This window comes from Canis lupus, chromosome 3 (assembly GCF_011100685.1).
Source record: "Canis lupus familiaris isolate Mischka breed German Shepherd chromosome 3, alternate assembly UU_Cfam_GSD_1.0, whole genome shotgun sequence".
In the NCBI taxonomy this organism is placed as follows: Eukaryota; Metazoa; Chordata; class Mammalia; order Carnivora; family Canidae; genus Canis; species Canis lupus.
Window position 1 is genome coordinate 65,761,975 of NC_049224.1, and position 19,002 is coordinate 65,780,976.

The 19,002-nt window shown below is 34.5% G+C and overlaps 1 protein-coding gene across 20 annotated transcripts in view; it reads right to left on the reverse strand.

Annotated features, from left to right (window-relative positions):
* Positions 1 to 19,002, reverse strand: part of CPEB2 (cytoplasmic polyadenylation element binding protein 2) — a 68,423-nt gene that overhangs the window by 30,146 nt on the left and 19,275 nt on the right. For 16 of the 20 annotated variants that reach the window (XM_038533356.1, XM_038533355.1, XM_038533353.1 and 13 more), the window contains one exon: positions 7,605 to 7,655. The exons of the other annotated variants lie outside the window; for them this stretch is intronic. In XM_038533356.1, the coding sequence (XP_038389284.1) occupies positions 7,605 to 7,655 (51 nt within the window). The remainder of the gene's footprint in view (positions 1 to 7,604; positions 7,656 to 19,002) is intronic. 20 annotated transcript variants of the gene reach the window in all.

Sequence of the window (19,002 nt, forward strand, 5' to 3'; positions counted from 1 at the left end):
TAATTCAAGTTCAAAGATGCTTAGTTGAAGAAATGACTAACGATATAGCTAACAATGCTTTCAATTCTTTTGGCACACTTTATAATCCTTATCTAAGTGTTTATATATCTGTCTCTGGGATAAGAGGGATTCAGACACAAATTATTATTAGTATAATCATAGAATAGCACATATGTCAAATACTATAAAAGTATAAAGCAGAAAGGCATTTCAATCTACATTAGCAGTTTACTTAATTCTTTAGGGAAAATAATACTGTTATTTATTCTCCATGAGAAACTATCAATTTCATCAAATCTACAACATACTTTTAAATAACTCTTCCCCACAGATCTGAATATACATTGAGTATTTTTACTCTGGAATTAATAGATGAAATCAAAACAATAAACCAAAAGGAAAAAAATGACTAGTAAAGTCAAGATCTTAACCCATGTTTCATGAATTTTTTTAGGCCTGGGAAACTTACTTTCTGAATAAATCTCAAATCAAAATATATATTGAAAGTCATCAAAAATATAGTCCCCCCCCAAAGTATAAAGGAAAGATCAAAAGAAAACATTTCATATCATTAAATACATTCTATTATAGAAGTTTTACAAAACATAAGGCTTTAATGTAAAGAACGGTGTCTCCACAGGTGAGAATACAGTCAAATTCCTTTATAATAACAGTGGGAAAAACAACTTGTCAACCCTTAGTCATTTACACTTTAAAAAATAAGTCAATAAATACCAGGCTTACATCAGAATCTTTTATAAAAAAAAACCAAAACAAACCTTCATTTCCATCTGTCTATTGTCTTTATTTAGCTAGAATTACTGCAGATTTAATCTTTTCAGGAGCTCCAATTGCTTCAGCCTAGCTGATTGCCTGATCTGTACATTAGTTTATATATAAGCTTACCTGTGTGTTTGTGTGTATAGGCAGCTTACATGTACATTAGCTGTATATATTACATATAACCTACCTGACCTATTTTTAGTTTAGGGTAAGGGTAGGAGTGGAAGTGACATTTAGAACTTTGCTATGGAAGTCTTCGAAGATTATAAAAGACTTAAAAATTCAGGGTCACAAAGAGATGGGAGATCAACTATGGAAAATCTAATACCAATTTTAAAAGCTAACAAGTACAGACTACAAAAGAATCAATTCACTGAAGTCTTTATAGTTGTATTAAGTGTGGAGATGGTCAATAGGCCTCCAAACACTCAAAAGCACCAGTCTTAGAATTAGGCTTCCTACTTATCTATAGGCATGATCTAAATGGTATTAATCCAATATGTTTGTTTTATGGTATTTCATTCATGAGTGTAGAAGGCTGGATCATTTATAAAGCAAATAAAACTATTCTCATCAAATTTAAAGTCAAACTATGATAATGAAGTAATAACATGGCACACAATTCTTGACCTACTGAGAAAATTAATGACATCATAACCAGTTTATATTCTTAGCTGTTATATTCTTTGCTGAGGCTATTCAATACTAAAATAGTCAAAATATGTACAAATGTTCATAGCATCTTAAGGTTTCATCTCATTCCTAGGCTTGAACACATTATTTAGAAAATTTCTCCAACTATCTCATACCTGAGGAATTTTAGAATCCTGTAAAGAGCTATTCTGCTTATTTTTTGGACAACTCTCAAATTCCAAATCTCTACATAACCAAAAATAGAACTGACTGCAGATGAGGCTAAACCATGTGACACATTTCCTATCCCCTGTCATGGAAATAAACAATCTGCTACCATCACACTAAACAACGGTGTGTGTACTCACTTTCCCACCAGTGTTCTTTTTTTTTTTTTTAAATTTTTATTTATTTATGATAGTCACAGAGAGAGAAAGAGAGAGAGGCAGAGACACAGGCAGAGGGAGAAGCAGGCTCCATGCACCGGAAGCCCGATGTGGGATTCGATCCCGGGTCTCCAGGATCGCGCCCTGGGCCAAAGACAGGCGCCAAACTGCTGCGCCACCCAAGGATTCCTCCCACCAGTGTTCTTATGAGAATTTCCTCTATAACTCTGATTCAGAATTGTCAAGAGCCCCCAGTGAGAAAAGAAAATCATTAAATTACTATTCATTATGTTTTAAAGAAAACTTCTTTAAACAATATGCCCCTCCAAATTCATTTAGAAAATGACTTAGAAAAAAAAAGTCTTGTATAAAAACTGTACTTAGAATATTAAATTACAGATATGTAAGTTTTATAAAACATTATAAAAAAGTACAACTCATTCAAAAGTAAGGAACTGGCTATTTGACATACATATATAAATATATATGTGTGTGTGTGTGTGTGTGTGTGTAAATATGCACGTTAGATTATATATATATATTTTCAAAGATTCTATTTATTCATGAAAGACACACACACAGAGAGAGAGACAGAGACACAGGCAGAGACACAGGCAGAGGGAGAAGCAGGCTCCATGCAGGGAGCCTAACATGGGACTCTATCCCGGGTCTCCAGGGTCACGCCCTGGGCTGAAGGCGGCGCTAAACTGCTGAGCCATTGGGGCTGCCCTATATTTTTAAATACATTTATTTTTGTCATGGAGATAATAAGCCTGTGAAAAAGACCTTTGCTATATAAGTAACTTTACAATTTGGTCCTGGGTTACCAATAGTCTTATTTAGGTTCTAACCCATAAAAAAGTAGTAGGAAGATTCTGACATTCTCTTTGGCATTGTTATGCCCCTATGCATTGGCTCTTGGCTACAGCTGTGGTATATGAATTACTGCAGCTGGAGGAAGAGACGGGTAAACATACTAAATTAGCTGGAAATATTTAGGTTAAAGTTCTCTTGGTGTGAAACTAAAGAAATTCTTATTTCTTGCTCTAAAAAGCCAAAACTAGGCAGAGAAATATACCCGCAAATCATAATCCTTTTCCAGATCCAAAATAAATCTGTTATCTACTCCACTTACTTCCATCAGCATAAAAAAGAACTGATTATGTACTCAAGTTTCCTATTTTCATGACTTAATACAGTATATTTAGAATATCTGCCCTCAGAAACACAATTTCATTACTGAGTAAATTTTCTTAATTAAAAGATAAACATAACTTCTTTCCTCCCAAAAAGTAGAGCAAGCTCTTGATTACAAACATGGCTGTTATGTGGTTAATCACAGCAAATTTAAATTTCAAACCCGCTTGCATCAGTCCATACTTCTGCTGTCTGTTCTCCTTTTGAAAGCTGTATATTCTAATAAAAACATAATCTAGTTTTCCTCAGGAGAGGGGTGAGAGAAACACAACATGATCCAAATAGAAACAAACACTTGAACGATACATCATTTTGCATTGGTCCTCACCACAAAAAAACAAGCTGGCTCTGCTTTTTTTCCTACTGATAACAAAATATATAAGATTTATACATTCACAGATATAAACATTTGAGCTGTCATTCTAACTTCAGACAGCACTTAACTTTTGATTTTTAGACAATCTACCCATTATAATGTGACTTCCCTAAAGTACTTCCGGATGTTAAATTTGGACTCTTGTACAGTATTATTCAAAAGTGGCATTTTCTACCCATCAATTCAACTCTAGTTAGATTGAGGAACATGATCTGTTCAGGAGCCTACTTGCAGTTATACTTCTATGGCATTTTTTTATTGTTAATTTTTTTTTAATCTATACAACTTCATGAGTTCTATAGATGTGGGATTATACCTCTTTTTCTCTAAGTTAACAGAGGCTCAAAGTTAAGGATTTGTCAGAGGTATTTCACAGTTTTACCTAGTCTAACCAACTTCCTGACCTTTACACCTCGTTCCCTGTTTATCCCTTAAAGGAATATTTCAAAGTTTAACTCTAATATTAATTGACCAGGAAGGTAGAATCATGAAAGCTTTACAACATTTGCCTTATCTGCATAACAATTATACTAGTATTTATATATTATTTTTTATTAAATAGACTCAAGCCCACCACCTAGTAATAGCCTAATAATAATATCACAGATTTCTGCAAGTTCTGTGTTTTCTAAGGAATGTTCTTAAATTGTAGTAGTCATGCATTTATTTTAATATGTATTTGTGTACCACCAAAAGTGATCTTGGGTACCACAAGGGACATGCACACCACACTTTTGGAAACACTGCCTGAGTCATTTTGCTTTTGACCCAAATTTTGTTCCTATTATAGCTCCTTCCAAATGGTTCTGGTTTGGCTTCCTGCAGTAACATAAAACAAACCTTCTTTGGTCACTATACATAACTTCCTTTAAATACTTGAAAACATTGGTTACATCTTCTTTTAATTTTATATTCCCCAACACTATCATCTATTTAGAGGACACGTTTGTATTCTTTCAAAGTCATTTTGTCACCGTTCATCATAACCCACTGCCACAGCTAACTTACTTATAGGAACTGTTCTAAACACTCTACATGAATGAATTCCCTCACTTCTCAAAACCATTCCTCTGAGGCAGGTAGCATTTTATCTCCTTTTGACATAAAGAACATGAGTCAAATTGAAGTTAGGTAAACTGTCCAAGGTCACACAGAAAATAGCAAAGTTGGGTTTAAACCTAGATAATCTAGCCTGTGGTACCAAATACTGTTAACTATTGCTAGACCACCATAAAAAAAACACTGATGTATAATTTATTACCAAATATGGATTTCCAAAGTTAATAATGTTAGTTATGCTTGTTGGTTAAGTAATACAACTTCATCAATTGTTAACAGTGAGTATAAATCTGTGGCATACTAAAAAAAATGACTTAAAAAGTCTATGTATTGAGATGCTATGATTTCTTTCATCAATAATATTTAACAATTATTTAGTACAGGTGAAGGCTTGGCTTGGTATTGATATCACTTAATTCATGTTTCATAGAGAGATAATATGTTAAGAACATATTGAATTACAAGAATTAAAAGCAGATCAAGGAAAATTTCCCCTTATTTTTTATTGTCATTTGGCTACTTCTCTCTTCAAAATGTAGATGTCTACACAAAAGTTACTTAAATCCTTAATATACTTCCTTATCCTATAAATATACCCAATTTCCTGATTCTTGCTTCCCCCTTAACAATGATCCCAAATGAGTAAAATAATTTTTTTTTTTCTCTTTGGATCAAACTGTCCTTACTGACCTAAACACATTTTGATGTCCTAGTTTCATTATCTTTTCTCTTTCCTAGTCCCTTGCCAGACAAAGTTCAGAATATCCAGGACAGCTTACCTTATCAAATATGTAATGTGGTCTTAGAGTGGCAGGCTATTAAGAGGGCTCACATAATGAAAAAACTGATTTGTCCACAAGATTCAACTACTGCCTAAAATAAAATATTCTTGTGTCTACTATGTGATGAAACACTTGTAATATTTAGGTTATTTATGAAGGCTTTACGCAACTGATGAAACCAATTAATTTAATATTTAGTGCAACCCCAGAGTGCCTGGGTAGCTCAGTCGGTTAAGTGTCTGACTCTTGGTTTCAGCTCAGGACATGATCTCAGGGTCCTGGGATGAGCCCTGCACAGGGCTCCTGCTCAGCTCGGAGTCTCTGCTTGTCCCTCTCCCCTCCCCCTAGCTCATGTTCCCTCTCTCTCTCTCTCTCTCTCTCTCTATAACAATAAAATCTTTAAAAATAATATTTATTGTAACCAAAAGTATAAGTTGCAAAAGCACTGTGGCTCCTAAGTTCTTTGCTCACACATAACTGATGTATTCTATTGTGATTACAATATACTTCTGAATTGCCCTACACATGCAGCAACATCTGTGAATGACCTAACAAACTGTCTCATACAGTACCCTTCCTTCAAATGGATCTTAACAGAGTATGAGAAATAAATACAAATTCATTTTTTCCCACTGAATTGTTTTAGAAGTTAAAATAGAAGTGTGAACGATCTTTATCACATAGAATGTCCCCAAAGAAAATTATTTAAGGAAGTCAGGATAAACATATAATTTGTTACCTAAACCCATCATTATTTTATAAATCACATCATGAAGATAAAAATTATGACCATTTTCAGTTTGTAAACTCAAGTTCAACATCGTAAGTTTTAGAAACAGACTTAGAATTCAGAGACCAGGGATCCCTGGGTGGCGCAGCGGTTTGGCGCCTGCCTTTGGCCCAGGGCGCGATCCTGGAGACCCGGGATCGAATCCCACATCGGGCTCCCGGTGCATGGAGCCTGCTTCTCCCTCTGCCTGTGTCTCTGCCTCTCTCTCTCTCTGTGACTATCATGAATAAATAAATAAAATCTTAAAAAAAAAAAAAATTCAGAGACCAGCTACTCGATTGGCATGGTTTTTTTTGTTTTTTTTTTTAATTCCATGGTAGAAAAAAAAGTTGACTGAAGAAGTCCAGGAATGTGATTTCTAGTACCTTTCTGGTCAAAATCTGTAGGTAAGCACTCTAATTCACTGAATTCATGAATGTGGCCTATTGGGCTATTATGAGGTCTAGCCCAGATATGGCCTCAACCTAGAGAGCACAGTCAGGCCCCAGGGTAAGATTCTTGGCGACTCAACCTCTAACCATCCTTCAAGACCCTAATGGATAACCCAATGCTTAGAATAAGCTGGCATGTGGTGGGCAACTCAATATATAATAGTCCAATGTTAAATGAACCAATCATATCACTAGACACTTTGCTTATTCAATTTTTCTCTCATCCCAAAATCCTATCTACTTTGACAATCTCCCAGGTGGCCTGGACTTTATTACCACCTTTCTGTCACTATAGTTTTTTACTTAGTATTAGTTCACATGGTTGAACTTTACACTGGCCTTGTTTTTAGACTTTGTTCCCCAACTTCACTGCCATTTGTTCTCCACAAAGCTTTAGTTGAAATAGAGGAGCCAAGCCATTCTAATTATATAATTCTGTATTTTAAAGTAAGTACTATCTCTGCTCTTCCTTCTTCCCACTTTCCTTTCTTGGTCCACCCTCTGATTTAAAAATACCTTTGTGAAGGATATTTTCATCCTCCATGGCTACTCCCACAATCATGGATGTGCTAAGGACTGTGACTCTGAATACACTACTTGTCCAACAAAAGAAAACAGTTTAATGAAAGTTTATTTATCCTGTTGAAGTTCATTGTGTAAACTTTCTAGTTAGAGTAAATTAAGTTAGTGTGAGCACTATATTTACACAGAATCATTGGTATATTCATTCCTTGGTTAACATAACCACAAGTCCCATATACTAAGTAACAAGTTCTCTGCACTTTGCAAACATTATCTCGTTTAATTCTCAAAATAAACCCTGAGATTGTTATTCCCATTTCATAGATGGGAAACTAAAGTTCACAGAAGTTACTAAACAAAGTCTCAGCATAAACTAGAAAGCCAGTATTCAAACCCTGGACTCTATCCAAAGTCTGTGATCAATGAATTAAATCACACCATCATAAATACACTATAATGACTGCTTTGACAGCCAGAATATATTCAAACTTGTAATTCCACTTTCTGTAAAAAAAGTTGTAGTTTTATTTTTATACTTATAAAATAATGAACTTCTGTGTATGGGGAAGGTATAGAGAACCATGCTCTCAATCATATTTATTTATAGGAGTCAAATCAGAAACAAAATATTTTTATAAAACTTACCATTTAACATCAACAGATTATCAGTTCCTGGATGTGGATAACTCAATCGACCTTTAAAAAGACAGGAAAGGGAAGTTTGAAGATTATGGAGCTATTTGAAAAGTAAAAAAAAAAAAAAAAAAAAAAAGGAAGAGAAATAGGCAGGAAATTACTGAGCACAGTATATTTCTTAAATAAAAAACTAACGTTTAATGCAAAGCATATTAACCAAAATCATCTTTGAAATTTGAAAGCAAAACACAAAACAGCCAACCTTAGTTCCCAGATCGTACAATTTGACTTAGGAGCAATACCTAGAGAATAAAGCCTGTTTTTTTTTTTTTTTTTTTTTAAAGATTTTATTTATTTATTCATGAGAGACACACAGAGAGAAAGACACAGAGACACAGGCAGAGGGAGAAGCAGGCTCCATGCAGGGAGCCTGACGTGGGACTCGATCCCAGGCCTCCAGGATCATGCCCCGGGGTAAAGGCGGCACTAAACCGCTGAGCCACCTGGGCTGCCTACCTGTTTGTTTTTTGAAATGTAAAAACAATGTAGGTGTCCTATTCCGCCAAACTTAATATAGATGTAAGCATTTTTTAATATTTTCAGAACTGCTTATATAATTATCTCTACAGTTTCTTTTCCCAAAAATAAATCTGAAGAAAAAGAATTTTTATTCCTAACGAAAAAAAATATTAAAAAAATGAGTAGCAAAGACTTACCAAAATTTGTTATTTAATTCGATTTTATATATATTTTATATATATTTCATCAAATGTCTTTCTTTAGACTTGATGAAAACCTCTTCAATATATTATTACAAACGATACTGCAAATTTAACCTGTTCAGTTTACAACCAATTTAAAAATCAAAAAAGGAAAATAAGAAAGTTTAAAAGCATAGTAGCCTATTATTTTCTTTGATCCATTCTTCATTCAAGAGTTTTGCGCTTAATACATGCAGAAGGCACAGCAGTACTACAGACTGCTGTGGAAAAGTAGAGAAGGTATGTGTGAACATACTGTGGGGCTCATTCAGCATTTCCACATTCTAACTCTTGTTTGACCACATGCCAACATTGAGGATGATTATTGTTTTTAGCCCATTAAAATAGAGGGTTTTCCTCTAATGCCTGAATCTCTGATGGACTTTTAGAAAGGTTCATTAAAATCCATTGAGAAAACGACTAAAATTTAATGTCTATGCGAAGGCATGTCAGCAGCTTTCAGCACAGCCCTTTAAAGATTCTGTGACAGTGTCGGATGTGCTGCCACTAGAATAGTGACCAATACATATCTGAATGAATCTGACATGATTAGTAAGTACAGATTAACTCCATCTACCTTGACTGCCTCAGTCAGCACTCTGTACTCTAAGGCCCTGTATTACACCCAAATATCCCATACAAAACACAGACTAGACTGTCTGTTGGCTTTTATTTCATTATGAAACTAAAGAAGCTAATCATCTGCCAATGAAGGAGATAACCCAATTCTGACGTTAAACTATACATATTAGAGATATAGATATATACCCATACCCATACCCAGACACCACACACACTTCATGTATGCTCTAATTGAACTGTAGCAGATTGTTTTCAGACTCAAAGTAGTCAAACAAAATGTTACTGTCCTTTGGAAGAAACTGACCACCTCTTATTTACCCCTGCATTTCATGAAGCGTGATGACCTCAGTTAAACTAATAAAGTCGTCATACTCTAATCTAAAATCATACAAATAAGCTTATTGCTGTAATGCCTTAAAATGGAGTGAGAAAGATGAGAACATGTATAAAAGGTACAAGATACTAACAGCTAGAAAGCAGAGCTTTTTAAATTGAGTTTCAATAGCACCAAGCATTACTTTGCTGAAGTATTATAACTTATCATGGAAATACACGTATTTCTAAACATCTTGTTGCAGATGTCCAAATTTAAAGCACAATTTAAGGCTGTGAAAATTCCTGTTATTTTCGATTTGAGTTTGAAAATTAAGACCCCTATGAAAGTGGTAGCCTGAATTGCCGTATCTACTGCAACAAGTTCACCTACAGTATGTAGGATGCTGAGGACAGAGCTATGAGTGAGTCTCTGTTTAGGCTGTGGTACAAAAGATAGGAAGAAACAACTTCAATAAAATTTGCCAAGTGTTAAGAGAATCATGTACAGTATGCTACACAAAAACGCAAAGGAGGGGCGTCTGGGTGGCCCAGTTGGTAAAGTGTTTGCCTTTGGCTCAGGTTATGATCTCTGGGTCCTGGAACTGAGCCCTACATCAGGCTCCCTGCTCAGTGGAGAGGCTCATTCTCCCCTCTCCCTCTACCTACTGCTCCCCCTGCTTGTGCATGCACATGGTGTATCAAATAAATTAATAGTTTTTAAAAACCCCAAAAAACAAATGCAAAGGAGTATTAACCAACCAGGGACTTGGGCAAGACCCCCTAGAAAAGTAAACTGAGCAAAGCCTTCAGCCTGGTTCCATTTCAAAAGACACTCACCTTTCAACTGCCATGTAATTATTCTCTAACAGGTTCATTGTTAGATTTACTTATCCCAAGACACAAGTAAGAAGGTATTTTCATTACTAATAGTCTTTTGACTTCTTGGCTCTGAATAGACTGAAATGCACACCCCTTAACATAAAAAGTTCACAAAGTAGATACCTATTTGTAGGATATATATTTGTATATATGCTCTAAAATACAGTTTTCCAAATAGGAAAATCTCATATTCACTATAACTAATCAAATACTCCATGAAATAAGCAAACTCAGACTCATTTTTCAATTATCCAATCCTTTTACCTCTACCACAGCAAAATACCAGTACGTCTTAATACAAATAATGATTCTATTTTACCTGGGGTTATATTAAAATTATTTTCACTAAGAACATGCTAATTTATAGAAATAAAAAAATTTGAGGCTTACTCCATTCCAAGAGCTTTTCTAAGTTCTTTACAACCAATTATTTAACCCTTACAGTGATCCTGTGAATTAGTTACTATTATCTTCTTTCTCATCTAAAGGTGAAGACACTGTGCCACAAAGGTTACAAAACTTGTTCAAGGTTACACCACTGGCACATAGCACTGGCAAGACATGATTCTGGGTAGAGTGGCTCCGTACTCTTAATCACTAACTTATAATGACTTCTCAGTTAATACAGAGAAAGGTATGTATGGTTGGTTATATAGGGCAAATTCCTATGCTAAATCCATTAAAAATACTCACAGAATGACTGTAGTATATATTAGATAACTTATACTTTAATACAGAAAAAAATCACATTGCTATAAAACCAGTTTCTCCCTATATTGTCTAAAAGCTCTGTGCCACAGAGACTACCAGTTGTACACTAACTCCTATACATGTCAGTATTAAGAACACCAAAATCCTACTGAGGCACGGGGCTGCCCAGAGTAAAGAAACTAAATTTCCTAGCCTCCCTTGTAGTTAAAGTGTGTCCATGGGAGTTAAGATCAGAGGGACGTAAAACAAAACTGGTGTGTGCAGTTTCTGGGAAGTATCCTTAAAAGGGAGATCTTCCCTTTCTTTTCCTTTTTTTCTGCCTGCTGGGATGTAGATGTGATGGTTAACCTGAGTCAGCCATATTACATTATGAGGCCAAAGCTGGGTGGTAAGGACAGCAGAACAAAAAAATAGGGCCTAGGTGCATTAAAATCACCACACCACTTCTAGGGGTGTTATTTATTTTTTTTTTTTAAGAGAAAAAGCTTCTATCTTGTTTAAGCTGCTTATATGTTTCCTGTTGTCCCAGAACTTATCCTTATAAATAAATTTGTGCAAGTTGAATTTTAGGTAACTGGGTTATTATATATTATTGTGAAAATATGATATATAATTTCCTGATGGCTTTAATATATCTATAATTAGTATACCGGGTTACCTATTACTCTTAGCACTTCTTTTACATTGATATTATTAAACTTAAAATAAATAATTTTGAAAATACTCAGCTGTCAGTGAATAACTAGAGGATCTGCTGTATCTTAAAATTTGTCTTATCAGTCTATTATGATTTTAATTATCTGTATAATAAATACATGAGAGGCAATTCATGTTGGCCATTCTAAATGTATATTCAAAGAGCAAAAAAGAGAAATATGACAACTGCATCCAACTTATCACTTATATAGATGAATTATCAATTACTAAAATTTAAAGCAAAGCAGTATTTAAAGACCTGCAATAACTTAAGCCATCATTAAAGACTATTTCATATACATAAGTTCTTTCTCCAAATTACCTACTTATTCTCAATAAAAAGAATTTATAGAATAGAGATGATAAAATAAGGGCATATCACTTCTCTCCCGATTTAAACATACTTTTACAATTGCAGAAACGTGAATCAGAAAGGATAAAACGAAGCAATTACTTTCCCAACATTTCTTAATGGTTGTAAAGCCTCAAGCTGAAAGTCTGTACTAACAAGTAAAATCTAGTACCCCATTTGCTAAAGCATCCGATTTCCCTCCTCAGATACCATACACTATTGGTATGCTCTCACTAGTTACTCCAGAAATTCTCTCTGCTGTGTCTTCCTTTCTCAACTTTTAAACGCTGAGGCCGCAGTATTCACTCCTGGGACTTTTCTTTCTACATCACCTCCTTAGGTGATATCTAGTATGAAAGCTTCATATATTATCTCTAAGGAGAGGACTCTCACATTTATATTTCCAACTGCAACCTCTCACCCCATACTTCCCCAGAGTAGCATAGAGCCTTGTCTTCCTTCCATATGGATACTCATCCCCAAACTCTGGGTTACCTCTATACTTCACTCTGTGTAATCTGTGTACAAGTCTGTCAACAAATCCTGACTGCTCTTGACCTAGATTTGATTGCTTTTCATCAGCTCCCCTTCTTGGTTTCCCCAGCCCAAGCCATCCCCATCTCTTCAGAGTACTAGCATAACCTGACCATCTAGTCTCATTCAGCAACCTGCGTGATCCTTTTAAAAATCTAAAGCAGTTCGTGTTCTTCAATTGCTCAAAACCCTCCCACACTGGCCTCTCATCCTCTATCATTCTAACCATGCTGGCCTCCTTGCTATTACTCAAATCTGCCAGGCATATTCCCATTTCAGGATCTACTTCCTCTTCTATTTAAAATGCATTTGCCCAGATATGACCAAAGCTTCTATCTCTCACTTCATTCAGGTGTTTAAGATGCCATCAGAGAACACCTAAAATAGCAGTGTCTTTCTTCCTCTATCCTCTTGACACTGTATTTTTTTCTTCATAGCACTGATTCTTTTTGTCTCCATCCTTCATTAAAACAGATCCATGAGGAGAGGATTTTGTCTTTTTTTTTTTTATTCTCTACTGTATCCCTAGCATCTAAAACAGAGCCCTTAGTTAAATGGATACATGAAATATCTCATTGTATTATGTGACCTATGAGCTCAGTCAAAAGCTTAGTACTAAGTATGTGTTTGTATGTCAGGCATAGGAAGGACAGTCTCTAAATAAATGGAAAAATTACAGAGTAAGTTTTTATTAGTTCATTTCTAAACTCCTTAAGAATGGTGAGGAGAGAGAGGAAGACAAATCTTGCTCTTTGCTCTTTGTCAAGATAAATTTTCCTTCTCCACAAATATTTTCTTTTTTTAAATGAATACATCCAAAACATGACTTCCACAGTCTCAATATTGACAGTAATGATGGCAACCCATTCTTCATTAGTGATGACAAAATTACCAAAAAACAATGTTACACATTCTGCCAACTCTTTTTAACAGAAAAACAATTAAACCCCATATTAGAATCATAAAGAGATTGGGTTAGAAGTAATATTAAACCAAATGATAAGACAGGCAGTACAGCACAGCAGTTAAAAGCACAAACTCAAGAGTCCAACCACTTAGTAGCACTGAGACTTGGACAATTACTGTTAGGAAGCCATCACAGTCACCCAATTGTAAAATAAAAGTAAATACCTACATCTTAGCTATGAGAATGACATAAGTTAATACACACATATAGAGTCCTCAGAGCAGTGTTTGGCATGTATCAAGTGCTCAATAGATGACAAATATATTTTATATTGTGTGCATATGCATGTGTGTTTACACATGAGTTACACAAATGAAAAGATCTAATACTTCCATCTTATATGCTTTGAACATAAAACATTGCTTCCACTGGTTTGGTAGATTCATCTAATATTTTTTCATCCTCTATGTTTTAGATTTCCAAATCTAATTAGAAAGGAAATGGTTCATAGGAAGTCTGGTAAAATCCACTTAGAATGTGGTCATTACCAACCTTGAATAACTCCAATCTCTGCTCAGATCCAAGGGGCAGGACAGTCATTCCTGACCTCACTCCCAAATCTCAATGCATGCCTCATAAAAGCCTAAGAATAAGATCATACAAATGCAGAAAAGACCCTTAGATCCAAAGTACCAGATCCCAAGAGAACAACAGAATCATTCCTTAACAAAAGCCATCAATCTAAGTGAGTTTCCAGGAAAATTAACCTAATTAACTCACTCTTAAAGCAGGGTCCCATCATAAAGTTTTTTCAACGAATAATTATTTACAACTTTTAAAACTTTTATCCAATCTATACTAGAAAATATACTAAGACACACCAAGGAACATAGAATATCAAAGAGTTTGTTTCAAGTAAAGTATAACTACAAAAGAATGACAACAAAAGATTAAACAAAAGATTAAAGTCATTAATCATCTGGTAAGAATGTATCACCATAAAGTTATTACAATAAAATTGGTATTAATTAAGATATATGCAATATTAAATCAAGTTGAACTAATGGTTGCAAAACTTCAAACTGTGATAGTTTTATAAATGAAAATAATATTAAGAATAACAAATGGGCAATCAAGCATTGCCAGTGGTAGTGTAAACTGGTATAAAACTTAAAAAATAAGCTGGCAATATGTGTCTAGAGCCTCAAAAACAAATGTATTAAAAGTCTATTCTATGGAAATAAACCCAGAAAAAGCTGACTTTTACTTAAAAATTTGAAATACCTAAATTTCCAACAGTAGGGGAATGGTTACATAAACTATTTTAAATGCATATAAATGATTTTTAAAAGTTCTAAGTAAATATTGGTGAAAAATAAGAAATACTATAGAAAAATGTTTAAATCATTCAACCAATAATTTATTGAGCCCTTTCTATTTGTTTGGCACTAAATAATAAATGCTGATTCAAGATACAAAAAACAGAGGTGTTCATTGCTCCCATGACACAGTATCTTGTAAAAGATACAGAACGTTGAAAAAACCTACTGACTCAAATGAGCAATCCCCCCCCACCCTTTTTTTAAGATTTTATTTGAGAGCGCCGAATCCTAACCACTAGACCACCAGGGAAAAGATTTTATTTGAGAGAGAGAGAGAGACAACAGAGGGAGAATGAGAGGGAGAAGAACACTCTCTGCTGAGCAGAGAGCCTGGATTCTTCAATCTTTAACAAAGTAATCTATGACGACTAGGAGTATTAGGGAGGTTTCACTAAGGAGAGAAGTAGACTAGGGATTGTAGAAATTTCCAATTGAATGGGATGGTCTGAATGCATTTGTGCATCTCTGTTGATTTCTAAAGGCCCTAAAATGATACTATAGAAGTTTTAAAGAGGCATAACTCCATCAGGACAAAGAAAACAAGACAAGATCACAGAAGAACTGTTAACAAATTTCCGGAAGCTGTGAAAATGAATGGTTGAGTGGTTAACTGCGTTTGTGGACCAAAAACATCACTGACAACGCTGAAACCTGAACTGGTGTGTGCATGGGCAGACTATCCAGAAACTAGCCATTTACCATAGCAGATACCTGGAGAAGTTCAGAAACAAGCAGCTGGAGTTACCACTGAAAATAGATGTGGAGTGGAGAATCAGAGAGAGACACACGCCCCTATTTGGCGTCTCTAAGGTGGCTAGAAGTCAGGTCTCCAGCTCTCAGGCAGAAGAATGGAAGACACAGATCCAGTGGTCACTTCTCAGACCAAAAGAAAAGACCTAAATACAGACATGGTTGAAAGTTCTACTTGATTGGCTTATTGCAATGCTCACCTGTTTATAAACCCCAACTACATATACAGAGCTTCCAATCACCATTTTTGTCTTATTTTTTTAAATGAACAGACAACAAAGGCTTATAAGATATGGGATGAACTCCTCTAGCATGAGTAAAAGAACAAAACCAAACAAATAGAAAAGAGGAACTTAGAAGAAGTATAAACAATACAACAAAAAATAAAAATAAATCTTCAGATACAATATAGAGTTTAAAGATAAGCACACCAGAGAATTAATATCAAGGAAGGATAGGAAAGTGCTGTGAATTTTTTAAAAGAGGATCTTAAAAGTTCTTCAGAGAAAAGTTTTTAAATACAAAAATCAATGAAAGGGCTGAAAAATAGTAAATGAGGAAATGCCTTCAAAAGCAAAAGATAAAGCAATGGAAATAGAAAAGCAGAGGAGTATAGGAGGTCTAATATTTGAGGAACAGGAATTCCAGAAAGAGAAATACTAAAAATAGATGGGAAGAAATTGCCAAAGAAATACTAAAAATGTCCAGGAACTAAAAGAAATGAATCTCCAAATTAAAAAGACCCAATGAGTGGCGTCTGGGTGGCTCAGTTGGTTAAGCATCCGCCTTTGGCTCAGGTCATGATCTCAGGGTCCCAGGATTGAGCCCAATGTCCTCTTGGGGCTCCATGCTCAGCAGCTTCTCCCTTTTCCTCTGCCCCCACCCTCCGCCTGTATGCACTCTTTCAAATAAATAAATCTTTAGAGACCTAATGAACATGCAGTGATGAAAATAAAAAAATGGAGGAAGAAGGGAATGAAGACAGGCAGTATCCCCTCATATTAGAAGATCCATATTTCACTATTATGAAATTTCAGAACCACAGGCATGAAAAAATATCTTCAAAGTTTCCAGAAAGACCAAAAATTAATTAATTAATTAATTTATTTATTTATTTTATGATAGTCACGCACAGAGAGAGAGGCAGAGACATAGGCAGAGGGAGAAGCAGGCTCCATGCTTACTTACTTATTTATTTATTTTTTTAATTAATTAATTAATTAATTTATTTATTTTATGATAGTCACGCACAGAGAGAGAGAGAGAGAGAGGCAGAGACATAGGCAGAGGGAGAAGCAGGCTCCATGCTTATTTATTTATTTATTTATTTATTTATTTATTTATTTATTTATTTTATGATAGTCACGCACAGAGAGAGAGAGAGAGGCAGAGACATAGGCAGAGGGAGAAGCAGGCTCCATGCACTGGGAGCCCGATGTGGGATTCGATCCCGGGTCTCCAGGATCGCGCCCTGGGCCAAAGGCAGGCGCCAAACCGCTGCGCCACCCAGGGATCCCCCAAGATCAAAAATTTAAAAACACAAAACAAGGTAGTCAATCATGCAAATGAACAGATTTCAGAATGGTAATACGCTTACAGTAACCATGGAAGTTAAAGGACAACAAAGCCACACTTTAAATATTCTCAATTACTAATATATAATTCTATACCAGTCCATCATTTACATAAATATATTTTTATAGATATTAGATCTAAAATCTATGTCCTACCTGAAGGAACGTACTGTAAGAAAGTCCCCAAAAAACAAAAGTATAGACCACTAAAAAAAGGATATGGAGATCAGAACATGGATTCCACAGGAAAAAGGAACTCCCAGCATTAGTGAAGTCCCACAGTAACAGTTATGAAAGGCTACAAGAAGAGTGCCTTCAATGACAGGGGGGAAAAAAAAAATCAATCTAAGATTAGAGGTTTTTAAATATATTGAAAGAAGCTTCAGTGTTCTACTGATAAATTCTGAGATGAATTAGTGACAAGTACTTAGATAACAAAGCAATCAAACCGAGAGTCAATGATTAATTCTAGGAAAAAGATGTAAGGAAAAAAAGTTATATTATGGTACAAGGTATATGAGGTTCATCTATGAATATTGGCATTATTGCAGCAGTAGATCTAGTTTAAACCAAAATGGTCTGTAATCATTTTGAGAGGACAGAGCAGATTAAGTGTTAGGGGATGGGTAGGTCAAAGTAGAGTCAAGAGATAATACCTAAAATGCAGGAAATTTACAAGACTAAGCATGTTATTTACAAATAATTACATGAAGAATCCATTTAAAAAAAAAAGTTGAAAGTAGCTACCTCTAAGGAATGGGAATCTATAGCAAATAGAGAACAACCTCTAAGGAATGGGAATCTATAGCAAATAGAGAACAAGGAAGAAGACTTCTATTTTTGTTATATGAGGCTTATGGCACTATGACTTTTTAACCTAGGTACATTGTTTTTTTTAACTAAAATTTATTAAAAGTTAACCAGGTTTGAGGATTGATAAAGATTTGAATATTGCAAATATTTTAAGCTTATATGTAGAAAAAAGATTAGAAAAGTTATTCACCGAAATATCAAATGTGGTTCTTTTAATTATGTGGAAATAACTTGATGATTGAAAATTTCCAGTTTTCCCAAATTTTCTTTAATGAACACATATTACTTTTTTGTAATAAGAAAACAAATATTTCAAAAAGGATAAAGTCCTACACTCTGGAGGGTGCACCTTCTTCATTAGAGATTCTCAGATACCCTTCAAATACTCTAAGCAACTGAAATCCATAGGCCTAGTTATTGAGGTACTCACATTTATGACAGATTCTATATAAAAATTGTATTTCTTAATAAGAGTTATAAGCCCATAATTAAGTCCTAATAAAGCTCTGTGGTGAAAATCGGCTTTTAGTAAACCCATGGATGCTCTGAATAAATAAATGTGATTTTAAGAAAATTCACTGTGGTTTCCAATGGGTTTTAATTTTTCAAAAAGAAAAACTGCAGCTTGTTGTAACTCAAATTGCTTAAATGCTCAAAACTGCATGGAAGAAATAACTCAACTATGTTTTCAAATTTAGTAATACTGTTGCTAATTACCTAAAAATAATATTGTTGCTAATAACCTATTGTTGCAACTACCTGAAAAGAAATATAAATAAAAATGAGTAAAATTTAAAAATCTCTACTCATAATGCCATACTTCAAATCAGTTTTCTAAAACAAGAACTTTTACAACCACGTTTTCACAATTTCCTTTTCCATCTGTGACATTCTTACTGACAATAAAAATTTTAATCTTGAAAATTGTGCTTTTCTTAAGATGAATTAAATTATGGGTAGTTGGACAGTAAAGTATTAAGATTATCAGGTATATATTATAACAGTGATGATCTTAAAGTCAGAATAATTTAACAAAATTGTATGGCTTCTATATACATAATTTATTCCCAAGTTAATAATGATTTTTTTTCTTATTTATCAAAGGCCTGTGATCTATAGGAAAAAGAAAAGTACAGGGGAAAGAATAGGTA